Source organism: Hevea brasiliensis, chromosome 18, assembly GCF_030052815.1.
Source record: "Hevea brasiliensis isolate MT/VB/25A 57/8 chromosome 18, ASM3005281v1, whole genome shotgun sequence".
In the NCBI taxonomy this organism is placed as follows: Eukaryota; Viridiplantae; Streptophyta; class Magnoliopsida; order Malpighiales; family Euphorbiaceae; genus Hevea; species Hevea brasiliensis.
In genome coordinates this window covers 51,209,254-51,231,823 of record NC_079510.1, presented here as the reverse complement: position 1 = coordinate 51,231,823, position 22,570 = coordinate 51,209,254, and the positions used below count along the sequence as shown (strand labels likewise).

The following is a 22,570-nucleotide window of genomic DNA, read 5'->3' as shown; positions in this document are numbered from 1 at the left end:
ACTATTTGCTCTTTTAAAGGCAAGAGACCAAAAGCCCTTTACAACTTTTCAACACCAAGCTTTTTACCAAGGTAGCTTGAACCTTGACAAGTGCTATCTCAAGCACTTACACTCTCAAGCTTCAATAGGTGCTTGTACAACCTCTCTTAAATGCAACTTAATGTTTTAACACTCACTCTCACTCAATATAAAAACAACTATAAAGAAGAGATGAGTTGATTTGCCAGTTGTAACTCAAAGACTTTAAAGCACTTGAATGAAAACAATAAATGAAAAATCAAGGTTGGAGTTCAAATGTAAGCTTTCATCAAGTGTAAAATGAAGTAAAGAATGTATATTTATAGTCTCAAATCATTTTAAACCGTTTGAAACCTTTTTGGAATGTTATACACTCTGTTCTAGGCAAAATAGCTGTTATTTTATCTTTTTGTGCAAAGTTAAGCAACTCTGATCTTTTAGTAAACTAATGAAATTTTGGCGACAGTAGTAAACTAGTTAGTAAACTAATGTTTTAGCAAACACATTAGCAAACTAATATTTTAGTAAACAGGTTAGTAAACTAATTTACCAGATGCCTGTTTCAAATTTTAATATTAAAAAAATGATTTAGACCTTAAGAAAAATATATATATTCCAATAGTAATATCCAAGGTCATGATGAGAAAATTTTATAAAATAATTAAAAGAAAATTTTAATTTTGAGCTCCATTTAACTAAACTTTCATCTTTTCTTTTTACACAAGTCTTAAGACTCAATTTCTAACTCTATGACTTTCATACCTTTACTTTGAGTCTTGGCTTTCATAATCATGTTCTTTCTCATCTTGGATTTGTCTTGAGATGCCTTTGAGTATTCTTCATCCTTAGATGCAACTTCAAAGATTCTTTATGAATAAGAGAAAAAATCTACACATCACTTTAAAGTTGGGTTAGATAGATTCTATTTGAGTTTTGTTATCATCAAAATCAATGCTCATTTTGAGCTACACGGGGTCAACAATCTCCCCCTTTTTAATGATGACAAAACTCAATTGAATCATCAATAAAAAATAAAAGTGTGCGAAAGTTTATGTGAATCCAAGCAAGTTAGTATGCAAAAAATGCTCCCCCTAAATATATGCACATAATTTCCAAGAAATTTATCAGCTATACAAAAGCTCCCCCTGAATTTATGCTACAAAGCATGTTCATAAGATATTCACAATATTCTCTCAATATGCAAAAAAAATTAATATGCACATAAACATACTTTCATTTTCAAAGTACTTCCATTTGTCAAAGTATAAACACATATCCATCCTATTCTCCCCCTTTTTGTCATCATCCAAAAAGGAAATAGGAGATATCAATCCAAAAAGAGTCAAGTTAGTCCAAACTTAAACGCAGTAAGATAAACAGTAGGAAACTGAAAAATCAGTCAACAATAGTAGCAAACATACTAGTAAACTAAAAATGCAGATAGGAAACTAAAAATCCAAATTATGTTTTAATCATTAAGTCTTTTGCTCCTTCGAGTAGCTTTGGAAGGCACCATCTTCTTCCTGGAAGGTTTAGCAGTAGGTGGCTGAGAACCTTGGTCAGCCAAATGCTCATGCTTCTGTGGCTTATCCTCATCAGATGGGGTTTGAAGGGCAGCAGCCAGAGACTGGTATGGATTAGACACCGTAGACTTAGATCTTTTTCTACCTTTCTTGGCTGGAGGTGCAGCAGCTGCAGAGGGTTGAGATGGAGCACTCTCTTGTTGATCCTTTAGAGAGGCTTCCTTTTACTGTGTAGAGTCAGCTGCAGGATCCATAATTTTTTCACTCTCAGGCTCAACAGCTGGCTCACTTTTAGGTTCTACGACCTGTTCACTAACATGCTCAACAGGGGCTTCAACTATAGGTTCAACTTCAGATTCAACAACTTGTTCACTTTTATGTTCCACAGCAGCTGTAGACTCACTAAGCTCAGTACCTTCACACTCAACATTACCATGAGTAGAGACATGAGTAGCAGATGAAGAGGCATCATTTGCACGTACATCAGTCTTAACTTTGGTTGGGAAACTAGTTTCCCTTGCTTGCTGAAGATCTACAATCAGTTTCTTTAATTCCTCATTTTGAGTAAGCAAATGACTCACTTTGTAATCAACGATATCCACAAATTTTCTCAGAAGTTCAATAGACGGATGTGTTGTACTAAATTGCTCATTAATAGAAGTTCTTAGCCCTTGAAGCTCACTCATAAACCCACTTTGAGAATCTAAATCAACTTTAGCTGAGGAAGAATCACCTTTTTTAAACCGTTTCTTTCTTCCATCAGTATCGAAGTGAATTTCTCTAAGCACAATCAAATCTATCCTAGAACTCTCCTTAGAGATATTTATATCCAACTCTTTAAACAAAGCAGTCAAGAGATGTGCATAAGGCAATTTTTCAATCCCATAAGCTTTACACATATTCTTGAAAATCAGATATGCCAAATTCATTCTTACTCTGTTAACAATATGCCACATGATGCACATATCCAGGTAACTCAAATAACCATAGCTGCCAGACTTAGGACAAAAAATATAATTCACCATACTGTGAATAATTTTAATATGTTGAAAAGCTTTTGTGCTAGCAGACTTTTCACTAGTGACAGTGTTGGCAAGAAAGACTTCATTTTCAAACTCAGCCAAGTTAAAGCCTGGAACTCTAGCAACATCTCTATGAGTAGAGATTTTATTTCCATCATTAGGCAATTTTAAAGCCTTAGCAATCAACTCAACAGAAATGACATACGCACTATCATTCAAGGCAACTTCAAATTTGTCTTCTTCATCAACTATTCTTAGAGTTCTATAGAAATCTTGAACCAATCTAGGATAATAAGCATTAGTGCATTCACAAACGTTCATCCATTCTTGAAATTCAAAGAGTTCTTTGAATTGAAAATTTACCTGATCAAAATAATCCCATTTGATGAATTTACAATCAAGCAGTGCTTTGTCAACAGAACTCGAAGATTTTGCAGCACCCTTTTTGCGTTGAGTATCAATCCCGTGCATTTTTCTCCCCTTTTTCTTTTCTGGTGCCGATACAGCAGGTTCGACTACCTTAGATGGGTCGGAGGATACACTAGTCGATTCAGTTTCTGGTGTTTTCTTCTTTTCCTTCAATTTCTTCCTTAATGCGGCGACAGGGAGATCTTTAGATGGCGACGAGGACGACGAAGTAGCAACAGCAGCAGGAGATTTCGTTTGGTGCGCGCCATAGATGGGGAAACAATGACGATGAAGAATGGGGAATGTTAAAATTGATTCTGGTGCAGTGAGAAATGAAAGAGAGATGAGAGATTTAATCGCTGATTAGAGAGTAAGATAGGCGTTCTGATGAATATGGGTTAGAGTTAATGGCAAGAAAATTTGGAAGAGTAATGCCGTAAACCAATGCAGAGGAGAGAGAGTCGGGAAAAAAAATTGATGGTTGACGGTTTCGTGTAGCAGTGGTTAATATTTCTTGAGTCCCACGCTTTTCTCTTCTAGTGTACCTTATTTGAATTTTATTTTATTTTTTTTTTTCAAATATGTCTATCTATCTCTATATGCATATATATGTCTATATATCTGACACAGCAAGGAGAATGTGAATAGGTAAGTGCATTGTTTGACGCGTAGAGAACTTCTAGCACAATCACTTTTTGGTTTGAAATTTGAACAGTACACGATACAGCAAACTAATTTTAGTCAAGCAACATTAGCATACAACTTAGTAAACTAATTTCTCGAGTACACAAATAAGTCAGCTAATATTCTTTAGAGTTTTCTCAGCAAGTTTATATCACAGCAAATTACTCACACATTAGATAATGTGCAGATATATTAAATTAAATTTCAAGCAAGTGATTCGCTCATGCCAATTTCCCTTCTAATTTTACAAAAGGTTTCCTCATTAAGTGGTTTTGTAAAAATATCAGCAAGTTGATTTTCAGAGGCAACAAATTCTATTTTGATATCTCCATTTTGAACATGATCTCTAATAAAATGATGTCTGATCTCAATATGTTTTGTTCTTGAATGTTGGACTGGATTTTTGATTAAGTTTATGGCACTTGTGTTGTCTCACCTAATTGGAATAAGATTATATTTTAAACCAAAATCTTCTAATTGTTGTTTCATCCATAAAATTTGAGCAACACAACTACCAGCAGCTATATATTCTGCCTCAGCTGTAGATAAAGCTACTGAAATTTGTTTCTTACTGTGCCAAGAAACTAGTCAAGACCAAGAAATTGACAAGTACCTAAAGTACTTTTTCTATCCAATCTACTTCTAGCAAAATCGGAATCACTATAACCAACAAGATTAAATTATTCACATTTTGGATACCATAAACCAATTGAGTATGTGCCAATGAGGTATATGAAGATTCTTTTAACTGCACTTAGATGGGATTCTTTTGGATATGATTGAAATCTTGCACACAAGTAAACACTAAAGTATATGTCTGGTCTAGATGCAGTAAGGTATAAAAGAGAGCCAATCATACCTCTATAAAGCTTGGTATCTACTTCTGTACCTTTTTCATCATTGTCCATTTTAATTGTTGAACTCATAGGAGTGCCCATGCTCTTCAAATCTTCCATTTTAAATTTCTTCAACATATCTTTGATGTATTTTGATTAATTTATGAAGATGCCATCTTTCATTTGCTTAATTTGATGTCCAAGGAAGAATGTGAGCTTCCCTATCATGCTCATCTCAAATTCATTCTGCATAATCTTAGAAAATTTCTTGCAAAGAGATTCTTTAGTAGCACCAAAAATTATATCATCAACATAAATTTGCACAATGAGCATATCATTATGATGCTTCTTAACAAAAAGTGTTGCGTTCACTTTGCTTCTTTGGAAATCATTTTGTAAAAGGAATTTACTAAGCCTTTCATACCAAGCTCTAGGAGCTTGTTTTAAACCATATAAAGCTTTAGTAAGCTTATAAACATGATTTGGATGCTCATGATTTTCAAAGCCTGGAGGTTGTGCAACATACACCTCCTCATCAATATAACCATTTAAAAATGCACTCTTGACATCCATTTGATAAAGCATAAAATCCTTGAAACATGCAAAGGCACACAACATTCTAATAGCTTCAATTCTAGCAACCGAAGGAAAGGTTTCATCAAAATCAATCCCTTCCTCTTGGTTGTAGCCTTGAGCTACTAGTCTAGCTTTATTTCTAACAACATTGCCTTTTTCATCCATTTTGTTTCTAAAAACCCATTTAGTACGAATAATTGAATGATTTTTTGGTTTAGGCACTAAATTCCAAACTTTATTTCTCTCAAATTGATTTAGTTCTTCTTGCATGGCAAGAATCCAACTTTCATCATTTTGAGCTTTTTCAAAACATTTAGATTCAATTTGTGAAATAAAGGCAACATTACCAAAATATCTTCTCAATTGTGCTCTAGTCATCATCCTTTGAGATGGATCATCAATGATGTCTTCTTGGGGATGATTTCTATGCAATCTCCATTCTTTAGGTAAATCTTTATGTTGGAGCTCATTCACTTGTAATTCTTTCAAATTTAGCATTTCTTCATTGATTTGATCATTATTGGCATTATGGACATCTATTGTGGTATCTCCTTGAGTTTCTTCATCTTTGTCATCAATTTGTTCCATTTCTTGACTTGATATTATATTTTCTTTTCCAAACACCTGCTCATCATTATCATCAAAAACATCTTTCCTTCTAATAGAAGGGTTAGTCTCATCAAACAAAACATGAATAATTTCCTCAATAACTAAAGTTCTTTTATTAAACACTTTATAGGTTTTACTCTTTATTGAATACCCAAGAAAGATTCTTTCATCTGATTTAGCATTAAATTTCTTTAAGTTATCATTCTTGTTATTTAAAATATAGCACTTACAACCAAATGCTTTGAAATATGAGATATTTGGTTTTCTTCCTTTCCACAGCTTATAGGGAGGTCTTTTTCAAAATTGGTCTAATCAAAATTCTATTCAACACATAGCAAAAAGTATTAATAGCTTTAGCCCAAAAATACTTTGGCAAATTATTTTCATTCAACATGGTTCTAGTCATTTCTTGCAAAGTCCTATTTTTCTTTTCTACAACCCCATTTTGTTGTGGTGTTCTAGGAGCTGAAAAATTATGGTTGATTCCATGTTTATTACAATATCTCTCAAATAAATGATTTTCAAATTCAGTTCCATGATCACTTCTTATAGATGTGATGCAAAAACCTTTTTCATTTTGAACCATTTTACTAAAAGAGGTGAATTTCTCAAAAGTCTCATCTTTATGAGCAAGGAAGAATGTCCATGTATATCTTGAATAGTCATCAACAATAACTAAAGCATATGTCTTCCCACCAAGACTAGTAGGAGATATGGGTCCAAATAAATCAAGATGAAGCAATTCTAATGGCCTAGTGGTAGATACAATATTTTTAGATTTAAAAGATGCTCTAGTATGTTTTCCTAGTGCACATGCCCTACATTGAAATTTATTTTCATAATTAATCTTAGGAAGACCATTAACAAGGGGCTTACACTTAGCAAGTTGTATTTCAAACCTTCAATAAGCGACACATCTTTAATGCAAGGTTTGGTTCCAATTGTGCCATTTCCAATTATTTTTCCTTTCCCTTTATCTCCAAATTTCACATGTCCTCCATCTTCCATTGTGATTTTTGAAAACTTGTCATTTTCACCGGTCATGTGCTTTGAACAACCACTATCTATATACCATTTTTCACTTTCCTTCATCCCTTTGAAACAAACCTGAAATTTAATCATTGAGCTTTAGGTACCCAAGCAACTTTGGGTCCTTGAGGGTTAGTGATCTTAGGTAAGGTTCCCTTTGGTACCTATACCTTCAGAAGACCCTTCTTAAGTGCACAAGAACTAATCATACGACCTCTTTTATTGCAATAATAACATGTGACATAAGGCAAGGAGGATGTAGATGCTTTAATGAAATGATTCTTATATTTTCCATAGTTCATGAAACCATCAAAACCAATTCCATATTTTTTCATTTGAAATTCTTTGGTTTCCAAGAAGTACATCTAGAGTTTCTTTTCCTTTTATAAATTTTGCCAAATCATTTGTCAAAGATACTATTTTCGCTTCAGAAACTTTATTTTTCTCAATGAGCATTTCACAAGTTTCTTTTGAGATTTTCAACTCTAAATCTAGTTCTTTAAACAAGGCAATTTGTCCTTTGTAAAATTCATTTTCTTTATACACATTGGACATGGCAATATTTTGTGATCTCAATGATTCAATTTCTAAATTCATTTTAGTGCATTTTCTCTTGTAATTTCTATACTCATCATATACTTTAGCAAATGCAAGTTCAAGTTCTTCTACATTAGGAGGTTCATAAGAGTTTACCTCATTGTCACTTTCTTCTTTCTTTTGTGAACTCTCGACTTTCTCTTCAAATGCCATCATACAAAGGTGAGCAGTCTCCTTGTCACTTGATTCATCATTTGAAGATTCTTCACTGTTGCTCCACACTACTTTCATGGCTTTCTTGCTCTTGTCTTCTTTTCCTTTCTTCTTTTTGAGTAATGGACATTTGGGCTTAATATGTCCAGGTTTGTGACACTCATAACATACAACTTCTTCTTTAGAATCCTTAAAACGTTTATCCCTGGGAGTATACTTTTTCAAGAATTTCTTATATTTACTTCCTCCCTTCTTGAAAGCTCTTTTGAATTTTCTCGCAAGCATAGCCATTTCATCATCATCATCACTTGAAGCACTTGAGTTGTCACTTGAGTCAACTTTGAATGCAACTCCTTTCTTCTTATCTTCATCCTTATTTGACTTGAGAGCAATGCTTTTCTTCTTCTTTTGCTCATTTTCTACTTCATCTTTCTTATATTCCATCTCATGTGCAATGAGAGATCCAATAAGTTCATCATAAGTGAATGTTTTAAAATCCTTGGTATCTTGGATAACTGTAGTCTTTGCTTTCCAAGATTTTGGAAGTGATCTAAGAATTTTCTTCACAAGTTCAGCTTCCTCAAATCTTTTACCAAGTGCTTTGAGAAGATTTACAAGATCGGTAAACCTTGTACTCATATCTGCAATTGATTCTCCTGGCTTCATTTCGAAAGGCTCATAATCTCGGATAAGGAGGTTTGCTTTGGACTCTTTGACGACATCAGTTCCTTCATAAGTGACCTCAAGCTTATCCCAAATTTTCTTAGCAGATTGACATCCTAAACACGATTGTATTCATTAAGGTCAAGTGAGCAATGTAAAATATTAATAGCTTTAGCATTTATAGAAATGTTCTTCCAATCATTGTCATCATATTCATCTTCATGTTTTGGTACTTTTGTAGTTCCTTGACCATTCTTTTGAGGAACATGTGGACCATTTTTAATAATTCTCCATGCATTAATATCTACAGATTGTATGAAATTTCTCATTCTTACTTTCCAAAATGAATAATTAGTGCTATTGAAGAGTGGTGGTCTAGTAATTGAGTAGCCTTCAGCTAGTGGTGCGGGTATACCGACAGTATTGCTAGATGAACTAGCCATTATGGATCACTCCAAGGTTGTAACACCCTAATCAAGAGAGACAGGCTCTGATACCAATTTGTTATCCCAAAATAGTCCAAGAGGGGGGTGAATTGGACTTAAACAATTTTTCGGCCCTTGCTTGTAGCCTAATGAAAAATTGTGGCTTTGTTCAACTAGGTGCTCCTTTATATATAATGAAAGTGATATGTATTTCAATAATGTGTCCTTAAATTGCAATTCAACCTTCAATCAATATTTATACCGATTTTTAACATAACATGCATCACAAAATATTCAACTAATTTCTCAACGTACTCAATATATCATCAAGTATATCAACTCAATCTATTCAATCAACATTCAATATCATGTATAAAAATTAAATTGCACAAAAATAAAGAGGTCAAGGTTAGAGAGATCAAACACAATGATTTTTATAGTGGTTCGGCTTAACTAGCCTACATCCACTCTCTCAAAGAATCCTCTTTGATTCTTCTCTCCACTATTTGCTCTTTTAAAGGCAAGAGACCAAAAGCCCTTTACAACTTTTCAATACCAAGCTTTTATCAAGGTAGCTTGAACCCTTGACAAGTGTTATCTCAAGCACTTACACTCTCAAGCTTCAATAGGTGCTTGTACAACCTCTCTTAAATGCAACTTAATGCTTTAACACTCACTCTCACTCAATACAAAAACAACTATAAAGAAGAGATGAGTTGATTTGCCAATGGTATCTCAAAGACTTTAAAGCTCTTGAATGAAAGCAATAAATGAAAAATCAAGGTTGGAGTTAAAATGTAAGCTTTCATCAAGTGTAAAATGAAGTAAAGAAGGTGTATTTATAGTCCCAAATCATTTTAAACCGTTTGAAACCTTTTTGGAACGTTATACACTATGTTCTAAGCAAAATAGCCGCTATTTTGTCTTTTTGTGCGAAGTTAAGCAACTCTGATCTTTTAGCAAACTAATGAAATTTTGGCAATAGTAGCAAACTAGTTAATAAACTAATGTTTTAGCAAATATATTAGCAAACTAATATTTTAGCAAACAGGTTAGCAAACTAATTTATCAGATGCCTGTTTCAAATTTTAATCTTAAAAAAATGATTTAGACCTTAAGAAAAATATATATATTCCAATAGTAATATCCAAGATCATGATGAGAGAAAAATTTATAAAATAATTAAAAGAAAATTTTAATTTTGAGCTCTATTTAACTAAACTTTCATCTATTCTTTTTACACAAGTCTTAAGACTCAATTTCTAACTCTATGACTTTCATACCTTTACTTTAAGTCTTGGCTTTCATAATCTTGTTCTTTTTCATCTTGGATTTGTCTTGAGATGCCTTTAAGTATTATTCCTCTTTAGATGCAACTTCAAATATTCTTTATGAATAAGAGAAAGAATCTACACATCACCTTAAAGTTGGATTAGATAGATTCTATTTGAGTTTTGTTATCATCAAAATCAATGCTCATTTTGAACTACACGGGGTCAACATATTTCAATCCATTTAATTTGATTTCATTCTAATATAATTAGAAATTAAATTTTATTATGAAAAATATTTTATTTTTTTTATGTAATAGATAAATTTCTTATGTAATTTATATATGTATTTATGTTTAAATGAAATTTATCCCACCATTGGAGCTGTCTCTCCCACCCTTTTCATGGAGACTATGTGTTATGTTCTTATCCCATAGAGCTCGATCATGGCTTGATGTTGGTGTATAAAGAGAGGATAGAAGTACTCTTCAGAATTTCTTTAATCATGTATTAGATTTTACTTGCTGGCCACTCTGTGCTCCACAAAAGTAAATGGAAACTGAGATATACACCAGCCAATTTTAACGGATAGTGCGTCGGCTCAACGATCTTTGGCATGGAAATTTAATGGGTGGGTGGCACTGAACAGCATTGTCTTTGTTTTTCATGTACGTATAAGTTGACAGTGGAGTTCACAGGCCCTGCAGGGTTGGAATTTGGCTCTTCGGCTTCAGAAATTTAGCTGAAATAAAGCTCTTCATCATCAAACTTACCTAAATGGATTTCGTTGCATTTATACTTATAAAACCCTTCATTTTTCCTGTTTTCAGCCGATGTGAATCATAGATATTCCAACAAGCGTGCCGTATGATTCTGCTTCTCTAGACATTATCATAATATCGCCAACTAAAATCTTTCTTCGGCAATGACTCCAAAGCCTGGCAGGACAACGGCGGATTTACTTTATAATTGACCCCACTGATTAGTAGAAAATTTTAAATATTTATATAAATTGAGAGAAATTTCATTCAAAAATTATTAATGGCCCACTCAAAAATTACTAATAAAAATAGTAACTCATTCAAAATTTTCTTTTTAAAAAAAATAAAAATAATTATAGACAGTTAGAGTGCTCTCAAATAGTTAGGAATTTATGACACTTGATAATCAACTTGCACATCTGTATTTTAATGATAAATTTTTAATAATTAAGAAAATTAGCAGTCACTAAAAAAATTAGTATAAAAAAAATTAATATATCCATTAATTTACTTATTTATAAAAATATTCATTGATTAAAATAAATTTTTTTCTTATCAAACTGAGTCAATTTTCTGGCTATACCCCCGAAGTGGACCATAATTTCCATGCAAGGCAAGCTCATTTTTCCTCATACAATGAACGTATATTTTGTCTGTATCCATTACCTTTTCCATTTTTATTGCGAATCTCATTTTTATAAAATTTTTTATTTAAATTTGATTTATCTTCAAATCAAAACACAATATATATATAATGAAATTCATATAAAATAGATAAACTTTATATATTTTTGTTTTGATTTAGTAATAAATTAAGTTTAAATAAATTTTTTCCCTTAAATTTTGAGTTTTATCTCTGTGATTAAGGAAGAGAGGAAGGAGAGAAGTATATCTTCTCTGCTAAATCGAGGTGAGAGAGAAGTACGTCTTTCCAACATATAAATTGAATTGAATTTTGGTACAGAGTTGATAGTTGAGGTGATAAATGATTTGCGACAATTTTTGTTTTTTAAAGCACAGTTATGATCGTATTGCAGGATTCAATTCTACTATTGGTATAGGTGAAATTAATTTCTCAACTGCTTGTCATGATTGTTGATAAAGCTTGGCGATTTGAAATTAATTTTATTTTAGTGGTAAAAGACTCGAGATTTTGAAAAGCATAAACCTTTTAAGGTTACCAGTATATATTAATTATGGGATTATTAGCCTTAACAAAATGTATTAATTTTATAATCGATTGTGAAAGTATATTGTATTTCTTATTTTTTTTGGAAAAAAAAAATCTCAAAGAATGTTAATATTAGTATGAACTTTTTATTTAAATTTGATTTATGATGAATATAATATATAATATTTTAACATTTTATATATAAATAAACAAAATTTACTTATTTATATTTTAAATTTATATTAAATAAATTCTTTTAATAATTATTATCTTCTTATCAATTTTCACCATCTTTCTAACACTCCCCTTTTTTTTCTTTCCTATTTCTAGAGTAGAATAACATTTTTAAAAAATTTTGTATGGTAGACGGTAAGAAGAACGAGGTCAATTTCTTTTTTTTTTTTTTTTTCCTTTTAATAAAACTACTACTCCTAATATCTTTTACATGAAAAGAATCTGAATTAATTATAAAATCATATATGGTTCAATATTTTTTTCAGAAGAAATTGTAATAATTATTAGAATGTAAATAAACTGTGCCGAGTCAAGTTTTAAAGAATTCAGACTTAGTTCATTAAAACTTTTTTCGAACTCAAACTTAGCTCATGTCAAATTCAAGCTAAAATTTATAAACTCTAAAAAACTCAAATTTGGCTAGTTTAAAAAATGAACTCTAAATGAGCCGAGCTAAATTGAGTTTTTTTATTGATTTGAATCTCGAGTAGCTCGATTCAATTATAAAAGCTTACGAAGGTAATGACTAAATTGAGTCCATTAATGGCTCTAGAAACTATGCATTCAAAGCAAAGAGAAATTATTTCTATTTTACTATCTGAAATTAGTAGTTTCTGTTAATAAAAATAAATTTAAAGAGATTATTAGTATGCTCAATATATATTCACTATCTATCATAATTATATAATTTATTCTCCACGTTATAAGGTTTCATATTTTTATGAGAGATGAAAATTATTTTATTGTGTGTTCTTAGAGTGTTATATAATTTTTTAGAAAATCTGATTCAAAATCATTGGATTATTACATTTTAGTATATATATCAGGATCTGTGTGATTATTTTATCGGACTTTATTAGTTTGTTAATTTTATATATGCTTTTCTATATTCTAGTCTATTTAAGATTCGTACAATCTTTAAATTCTTTCTAGTTTCCTTTTCTGAAATCAAATTCTTGCATATCTTCACCATTGGAGAGATTTTATCTTTAAGCTAGGATTAAACAAGCAGTTATGCAAATCTACAGCCAGAGATTTGAAGTCTACAAAGGAGACAGGAAGAATAATTAATACTGAAAAACTACCAAAAAACATGAATGCCAAAGTCAATGCCCGAACCTTTAACCCTTGCAGAGTGGTGATGAATTGAAGTGACTTTCCTTTGACTCCATATCTGCCTAAACAAACAGGATCATTTAAGGTGCGCTCTTGACTTCTTCTAGCTCTAAGTACGTCTTGAAGCAAACATCAAATATAATTCCTTGCATTACTTCTAGGCTTTCTAATCATGCATTATTCTCGCTAGTCACTGCAGTCTTGATCCTTTCAACTGTGCACTTAATTAGATTGTTTACTGTTGCTACTGATCCAAGAGAGAGTTTTGCAGTTGGAACTGAATCCACTAAGATCTGAAATGCAACGGTGAGTAGAGCACCGCCGGAACCAACATCAACAATTCCTCCGGGGCTAAATCCTGCAGGTCCATCAGGAAGTATAGCAAAACCTGATGGAAGAAGAGCAACGTAATCTGCGTCCCCACCACTTAGCACTATATTCATGGCAGAAATGTCTACTGGTGCATAGATAACATATGACCCTGTAGAGTCTGTGCAGCTCTCTTGCAATATCAGCATGTTGCTTTGGTTTGAGTTTGCACTCTACAGTGGAAAATTTAGATGCAGAAAAGTATATATCAGCTGTGACGTATAAGATAATTTCGATGGAGATACATGAACTAGACATACACCCACAATTTTACTGCAACTTACATTCACACGAAGTAAAGAAACTGAGTTTCCTGGATCACGTCCATTAGCAATGTGAGCCATTTCTTCAACTTGACCGCCATTTGAAAGGATATCCCACTGTGAATGCCAAGAAATACGAAGTTTTTAAGATAGTGAAGTGTTTGAACTAGGCCTCTAAATGAACTAATTAATATACCTCTCTTCGATGGTTCTCATCGCTTAGGAACTCAAATACTCTCTTGGGAGGAACCGGAATCCAGAAGGATGTTGCCGCGCTAAGTACAATTCCAGGAGGCCTACCTGGATCATCCATACTCTTTCTGGTCATGACCCTTATATCATCAGACCCAGTTGGAGATAATGTTGTCCAGGCGTGTGCTGTAGAAGCACCAACACCAGAGCAAAAGCTCATCACCATTCTTTCAGCCAGCTTCAACATACTCTTCCTCCCTTCTGGGCTCGTTATCACTGTCCAAGAAATTAAATTTATTCAGTGTTGTTTAAGAAAAAGAATTCTGATCCAGTAGAGCAGACCACCTTCTATAATTATGATAAAGGGATAAAATATTATCAAGTATTATATATACCACAGAGATCTCCCGCTGGAATGTTGATGGCCATTGAACTTGCAAGACGTTCGCATTGTCTATCTAAGAGAGCGACCCAACGTTTTGCTCCAAAAGCTAGACCAGAATTAACTAGTGGCCTGTATATATTGTGAACAGACCTATCATCCACTTCGATGTGCTCGACCCATATCACCTACACATTCGTCATCACATCTTATGGTTATGTATTTGATGATTTAACCTGCTCTGAAAGAATATATATATATTTCTTTATTTGCCTATTTTACCTGTTACAAGCTAGCATTGCAATAATGATTAATAAGAGTGATAATTTAGCCAATAATGGATTATTGGGATACTACCTTTGAGTATCCGTTTGGCAATTCTTGAATGACACAACCTGAGGGCCTTCTTCTACTCCTTGATATTGGAATAGGGCGTAAATTGTCCAGCGAAACATCAACCACTGCCCAAGTTCCATCAACATGCTGCTTACAGTACCTTACAAAGCAAATTTCTCGGGTTGGAACCAGTGGTGAAGGGACTTGGAACTCAGCTGTCATCTGTCAAGAAGAGAGAGAGAGAGAGAGAGAGAGAGAGAGGGATGGGTATGTCTCTTAATTACTATGATAAAAAGTTGGTTTCTCTTAAATATTAGTTTTAATACATGACTAGATTGAAGAATTCTTTTAATTTCTTTCGTACCACTTGCAAAGCTCCATTATAGTTCCCAGCAACTCCTGTTGATAGGATTTCTAGGGTCATTGCTCTTGATACAATTCCACAAAACGCAGTAGACCATTGATTCTGCAAACCAAGATTAATGCAGGATTTAGTGAATAATTCAGATAATTAGTGATACTATGATAATAATATGAATCTTCAAAAAGAAAAACCCACCACATCCATTAGAATCTCAACAAGGTTAGCATGATTCATGATAACAACTGCGGATTCCCTTGAGGCTTCTGACCTCAATCCCAAAGGCCTTGGCCCAATGCCTCTAGGGAAAGCTCTCAAATACTCCTCCTCATTAAGCACCTCAGTGGCATTCTCACCAGGAACCCACAACGGTTCTCCAGCCAGAGCCATTCTCATTAGTTCCTCCATTGCTGCAACAGCAAGCTCTACTATCATTGGCTTTTCTGCCCCAGTAGGCCCAGTAGTGATTGGTCTCAGAAGATCAGTAGCTCCATACATTCCTCCCACATAGTCCGATTGTGCCCCGAAACTACTGACCCCAACATCATGGGACCGGGAATGTAAATGAGAAGAAAGATGGGACAAAGAAGATAAGGGCTTGCCCAAATATTTGGCAGCAATTCCAGATATCCTGTCAATCTGCAATTAACCAAAGAACATTTTTAAATCCAGCGGCACTATCAATCAGAAGAGAGAGAGAGAGAGAAAGAGAGAGAGAGAGAGAGAAGCATTTCTAGAACAATAAGGTTTGAGTTTGAATCTTAATAGGTGCTAAATGAATAATAATAATAATAATAATAATAATAATAATAATAATAATAATAATAATAATAATAATAATAATGAAACATATAGATTCTTGTTAATAACCTCTTCTCGTAAACGAGCATTCTCAATCCTCAAATGCTGCTCATCAAAGGACATCTCGCCCAGGGCTGCTGGGCCGCCGCAGTTAGGGCAAGAGGCATTACTTAGGGCTTCCTTGTATCTACTGTTCTCCGCACGGAGCTTTTCATTCTCAGCCTTCAGAATCGCATTCTCTGTTCGTTCATGATGAGCCTACAATGGAAAGAATGTACAGCAACATACATAAGCAATGGTCTGATGATCATGAAAAAGTATAGAAACCAATTGAAAATCTAAAAATTTGACTAACAGCGTTGTTTACAAGTAACTTTCTCACCGAGCAAAAGAAAGGATTCATTAATTACATTTAAGTAGCTGTATTTTCTCACCATAAAATATAAGTGTCTATTCAAGCAAATAGAAATATTTAAGGAAATAAAGCACATATATATAGTGAGCCTGAAATGCAGCAGACGCGTTACCTTCATTTGCGTGCGCTTGTTCTGGAACCAAAATTTGACTTGCAAAGGCTCTAAACCTAACTCACGGCTCAGCTCCTTTCGTTGCTTATCATCGGGGTGAGGGCACTCCTTAAAGAAACTGGTTCAAAAATCCCCAAAATAAACAACTCCACATTGATAAAATATTATTTGCGAAGTTTTAAGAGTAACAACTAATTCTTACGCTTCCATTTCCTGGATTTGGCGCTGGGTATGGCGGTGGTAACGTTTCCTTTTAGGGCATTGGTTAGGATCTTGATCATCTCCGGAGGGTGCTTCAGTGTTCTCAGTGCCTGATTTGGTCTCATAATCGTCATCTTTCAGCTTTCCCAAATCATTTTCAGAGCTCTTGGGGGTCATATCGAACATATGGTGACTCTCGTACATGTTTGCTTGGAACATATTAATAAATTCTTGATGTAGAAATATTTTTAAAGCTGAAAGTAAAGAATGAGTCCATGTAAACATATTAACAAAACTAAGCGAGTAGTGCTGGGAGAGGGATAATAATTGAAGGGGGAGAATACTATCTATCTACATATGGCATGTACGTAATCTAAATCTAAAAATTATATGGATATATGTAAAGCGATAGTGGGAAAGGATTTAAAAGGAGAAAATAGATCATAAGGAAGAAGGACAAAAGTAAAAAGGTGTATTTAATATTAGTTTGAGTTCATGTAAAAAAAAGTTTAATTACTATTAAATTAAATATTTATATTATATAAAAAGTTTACAAATCTAAATGTAAATATTTATTCTAAGAATTTTTACTTTTATTCTCCTTAGAGTTGAAGCTTTCTGTGCCAAAAAAATCAAAGCAAAATCTAAGAGATTATTAAATATATTCGACATATATGTAATATTTTTTATAATTATATAAAATTTACTATTTATATTATAAAAAAAACTTTTTTTTCTGTGAGGGAAAGACATTACTTTTATGTGCTCTCGGAGCATTCTGTAATTTTCGGCAAAATCCTTCTTTAACTAATAAATTTTACAAGTACTCCGTTAGGCAAGTGACTATCGTAGGAGTAATACGGATATACAGTGAAGGCTTTCAAACGAGTAAACTATAAACCTCCCTCTCTCTCTCTCTCTCTCTCTCTCCATAAAAGCGCTTAGCGTTGATACCGAGAAAATGTTGCTTGAAAAACCCAGATGGTATTTTGAGCAAATAAAAAGGATGGGTGCATAGAAATTGCTGAGATATATATTGAAGATATAAATGAAAAATGATGAAATAAAGCCCACATAACAATCGCCTAAAAGATATAATCATTTTGAACGCCCAAGATGAGGTAGAATCAGAGGATAAGAGAAAAAGTTATAATGAAATCTTACCTGATTGCTTAGTCTTGAAGGTGAGTCGAATCCAGCAACTTCTTTTTCCCTTTGAACTTCATTCTGGACATGGCACACCTCACTCGCCCACAAACCCTAAACAGCTTCCATCTCCCTCTTTCTGTTTTTTAAGGTTAATCAGTCTGACTACTAGGGTCTGGTCTTCTGGAGTTGGTTGCGGTTTTAATAGATTCTCTGAAGATGTCTGAGTAAAGCTAATAAGATTATTACAAGTAGCAATAGAGCAGAAAGGACTACGGTTTTAGGGTCTCTCAATAAAAGTCTAGAGCCTTTCCAATCTGACGTGCCAAAAGACTAAATTGTTAAAAAAGAAAATAGCATAAAGAGCTGACAAAGACTCAACGCCCTTTGATACACCAATTCAACATCTCACCACACCAAGATTATAACGCTCACTAGGACGTCGCCGAATCCTATTTCTTTCCCTTCCCTCCGTCCCTCTACAAAATAATAACCCAAATATCATTTAAAATGAGATATCAAATATAGATATAATTGTGGAGGGGTGGAATCTTAATCCATCATATTACATAATATCTGGGTGATAGAAAATTGGGGGGGTTTTGTTTATATGTGTACCTGCATGTAGGAGTTTGGAGGATTAAACCTTTTGATGTTCTTGGGAACAGAGCCCAGTGAAACGAGGGTTAACTAGATTATAGAAAACTAGAGTTCAGAGGTGTGGTTTGGGGGCTGTTTTGGTAGAGGGTACCCCATAAAATAAGGGTTTAAGAACAACACTGCAATGAATATGAGAGAGGAGAGAAAAAAAAGACACGCAGAGAGAGAAATTAAAAAACGAGGAAAAGGAGGAAGAAAAATAGAGAGAAAAAAAAAAAAGGGAGCTTTGATGAGGATGAGAAAGCGGAAGAAGAAGAAGAAGAAGAAGAAGGGAAACAGGTGGAGAGGAAAAGACACCAAAGGAGTAATTGCACAGGGTATTGGGAAGTTGCAAAAGCATTTATGGTTGGAGAGATAGGTGTAATTGTAAATGCGATACAGGAAGAACATATTTCATGTTTTTAAATTCTACTTTATATGAAAATAGTCTTACTAATCTAAATCTAACTTATAATAACTTTTAAATTAAATATTTATATTAAAATTTATGTAATAATTATTTTAATTGTTTATATATAATTTTTAATATAAATATTATTTAATTTAAAAATTAATAAATTTATTTTTATATAACATTAAATTTATATTAATTGCACCATATATATATATATATATATATATATATATATATATATATATATATATATATATATATATATATATATATATATATATACACTTTTTATTTGTAGGACGAATTTGCCTTCCATGTACTCCTACATAAGTTCACCTTTCAAAACCTACCTTTTTAATTTCTTTTAATTTTTTTACTAACTTATCTCTCTTTATTGATATCCACCCACTTCATACTAACTTGCTAATTTTTTTTTCAAAAATAAAATCTAAATAATTTTAATTACATTTCTAAAAAAATTATAATAGGAAAAATTATCAAATTGATTTAATTTTCAATAATCCAAATAGTTTTATAGTGATATAAATATTAATGCGTCTATTTTTTTTATCATACTAATTTATAATTTGAAATTAAATTTATTTTAATATTTTACTTAAAATTATAAGAAAATTAATATTTTCATTTTTTATTTATGATTTTAATAAAAATAATTACTTAATTTAATTTTAATTTTATCTTTATGCATTTAACTCTTTTAATAAATATTTCTCTGATAAATCTCTCTTTATGATACATATCTCTTTCTATTTATCTCTCTCTATTAAATCTCTCTTCTCGCTCGATTGACAAGTCTCTGTGTAACATAGTTTTTGGAGGGTTCCTTCTGCTGCGTTTCTAAAATTTCTCTAAGAAAATTAAAGCTTGGCTTATATATCCAATAACTCTAGGTATTGTGGTGTTCCATGAATAAAAAATCATGCACTTGATCTTCCCTTCTTAGTGTGGTGATCCTTATGACTAAGTAAAATGCAATTCATCATGAGGATGTCATAGTTCAGAAATTTTATTGCTTTTTTAAGGAAATTATCTGATACCGCCCACTCAAAATGCTAGTTAAATGGTTAGCGCTTGGATAAAGAGTCCAACGTGATAAAGTGTCAGCGCTTGGTCAAATAGTTGAATTAGTAGGAGATTGTATGGGCAGCCTAGCGGAAAGATGCTCAGGTAGCTCAAACTGAATAGAACTTAAACCGAGTAGAAGACTTGATACTGCCGTGAGTTCCTGGGGTTCGGTCACAATGTCACGTAGATTTACAATAAAGAAAAAGGTGAGGCGGGTGGCTTTCCAACAAGCCACTCTGACGCTCAAGTCAGAAAACTAGATGTGAAAATATGAAGAAGAATTGTAATAAGATTTTGAGAATGAGAATGTATGTACATGTGTCCTCTGTCTTCTTTGTTATTTATAAGCTTTAAAGGAAATAGTCGTTGCCCTTGTTACAAAGATAATTGGGGATTTTCTCAAGCCGAAAATATCTCCTCTGAATCTGCCTTTATCCTTGTTTTGATGATATTTCTATTAGGTACGCATTATGCTCGGTTTGATGTTGTTCTTTTACTATTGCTCAATCTGGGTTTGGGCCAGGCTACTTTTCACTCAGTTTGAGACTTGGGTCTGTGGCAAGCTTTGACCTATTGACTGCCACATCGGATATCTTGTTTCTTGGGTGTCGATGTGTTGACTGCCAAGTTGGTTATTTCATCAGAGTGGCATCAAGACTGCTAAGAAAGAAGAACAGTGACAATGTTCGCCCGGTAAGCTGAGTAATCAACTTTATCGAGCGTCAGTAAGACCAGTCAATGACAAGGTTATATCTTCAGGAAGGAATCTCAGGATATTAACCCAATATTCGAGATTCATGTAGATAGTTACAATGACTATTTAGTCTTTAGTCTATAAATATGAGACACAATTATTAATCATGTATGATTATTCTACTAAAATCACTGTAAAATACTCTCTTTTCTCTTTCACTCACAATCAATAGTCTTTAACTTGAGCATCGAAGTTGAGAAGTATGGAATAATTTCCTTTTAGCTCAGCTCACATGCAGTACAACTCCTTCAGCTAATAACGCCACAACAAATGTAGCATTCTCTCAAATTAGTTATACAGTTGGCAAGTTTATTATAGGAATCAAGTTTGTTATAGAAATATCATTTCTCATTCTTTGGTAGCATAACAGTAGGATTCTAGAAACATTCTTTTGTATATAAATAGCTATGTATTACCAAGCTTACATATATGAAGATATACAATTTTCCCATTTCAGTTTTCTGCTTCCTTCGTAGCATGGTATCAGAGCCAAGGTCTCTGTGGCCTAAGAAATGCTAAAGTTACTCTGTTTCTTCCTTACTAAAATCCATATGGATGGAGAAAATACCCAATCTACTAACCAAAATACCAGTAATGATCCTTATACCCTGCAAAATTAAGACCACCCAAACATGCTTCTTATGAGTTTGTCATTAACAGGAGCAAATTATCTGTCATGGAGAAGGTCAATGATGATTACGCTTTGGGCCAAGAACAAACTTCTCTACTTGATTTTAAACTCTATTTCTAGAGAACTTTTTAAAGCTTTTTTATATGCTACCATTGCTCAAAAATTATGGAGGGAGCTAGAATTGCGCCTTAGAGAGAGTAACCGCCCGTTAGTCTATCAAATTAAACGGGAATTAAGCTCTTTTGGTCATGGAAATTTACCATTAGCTATTTATTTTACAAAGCTTAAAAAGCTTTAGGAGGAACTATCATACTTACGCAACTTCCTAGCCTGCACATATAGGGCTACAAAAAGCAGTAGCAAATATTGACAATGAGGATAGATTAATCCAATTCCTCATGGGTTTGAATGATAGCTATGAAAATGTGCAAAATAAAATATTATTGTAGGATCTGTTACCAAATGTTAATAAAGCATACTCAATGGTTTATCGCATTGAGAAGCAACAAGAAGTACACTATATTCTTGACTCAACAGACCATGCTGGGGCATTAATGGTGAAAGAAGGAAACAAAGATGGCTCTGCTCAAAAATTCCAAAGCAATATAGGAACCAGAAGACGTGATTTAGGAAGGAAGGAGGAACGCTTTTACAATCATTGCAAGGCACCTAGGCATACATGTAACACATGCTTTAAGCTTCATGGTTTCCCTGACTGGTACAAAAAAATGCGACAGAAGAGAAATGCATCACAAGATCAAGTACTTGCAATTCACAATGGGCAAATCCTTGAAACCCCAATTAACGCAGAGCCAATGGACAATGCAACACATCTGGTTGATGCTACACCAAATATATCCAACATGATTCAATAAGAAGTAGCAAAATATCTGAAGGTCAATATGATCACTGATCCATCTACTGCTAACTTCACCAATTATGCAGGTAATACAATATGATCACTGATCCATCTACTGCTAACTTCACCAATTATGCAGGTAATACACTTAACTGTTGTCTCTTTAGTAACCATGATATGTCTATTGTAACTTGGATAATTGATATTGGGGCTTTTAGCCACATTTGTTCAAATTGAACCTTGTTTTCATAGCCACTAAAAAATATTGCTCCTTAACCTATCTATTTACCTGATGGTACAAAACAAATGGTCATAAAGATGGGTACTGTCATCTTGCATCCTCTCCTTACTCTAAAAAATGTTCTTTACATATCATCATTTAGACATAATCTCCTATCTGTTAGCAAGCTCTTGAAAACCACTGACATCTCTATTTTTTTTTCTCCTATAAAATGTGCCTTACAGGAGCAACAGACTAAAAGGGAAGTAACTATTGGCAAGGAAATTGTTGG

General features: G+C 33.2%; 2 protein-coding genes across 3 annotated transcripts; both read right to left on the bottom strand.

The window, feature by feature from the left end:
- Positions 1 to 1,486: 1,486 nt before the first annotated feature.
- Positions 1,487 to 8,561, bottom strand: LOC131175921 (uncharacterized). Its single transcript, XM_058140620.1, has 3 exons — positions 8,534 to 8,561; positions 1,859 to 3,288; positions 1,487 to 1,762 (listed from the first exon to the last, which is right to left on the bottom strand). The coding sequence occupies exons 1-3, from the start codon at positions 8,559 to 8,561 to the stop codon at positions 1,487 to 1,489; spliced, it is 1,734 nt and encodes a 577-aa protein (XP_057996603.1).
- Positions 8,562 to 12,961: 4,400 nt separating this feature from the next.
- Positions 12,962 to 18,612, bottom strand: LOC110636591 (homeobox-leucine zipper protein MERISTEM L1). Of its 2 annotated transcripts, XM_021786367.2 has the most exons (12): positions 18,293 to 18,610; positions 17,693 to 18,153; positions 16,530 to 16,782; positions 16,328 to 16,445; positions 15,870 to 16,058; positions 15,198 to 15,638; positions 15,003 to 15,104; positions 14,660 to 14,860; positions 14,316 to 14,490; positions 13,925 to 14,196; positions 13,750 to 13,845; positions 12,962 to 13,638 (listed from the first exon to the last, which is right to left on the bottom strand). In XM_021786367.2, exons 3-12 carry the CDS (start codon positions 16,745 to 16,747, stop codon positions 13,267 to 13,269), a joined length of 2,184 nt encoding a protein of 727 aa, XP_021642059.2. In that variant the 5' UTR covers positions 16,748 to 16,782; positions 17,693 to 18,153; positions 18,293 to 18,610; the 3' UTR covers positions 12,962 to 13,266. The 2 variants fall into 2 exon arrangements, with proteins under 2 accessions (XP_021642059.2, XP_021642058.2); XM_021786366.2 differs by having other exon boundaries at positions 17,693 to 18,612.
- Between the last annotated feature and the right edge of the window lie 3,958 nt (positions 18,613 to 22,570).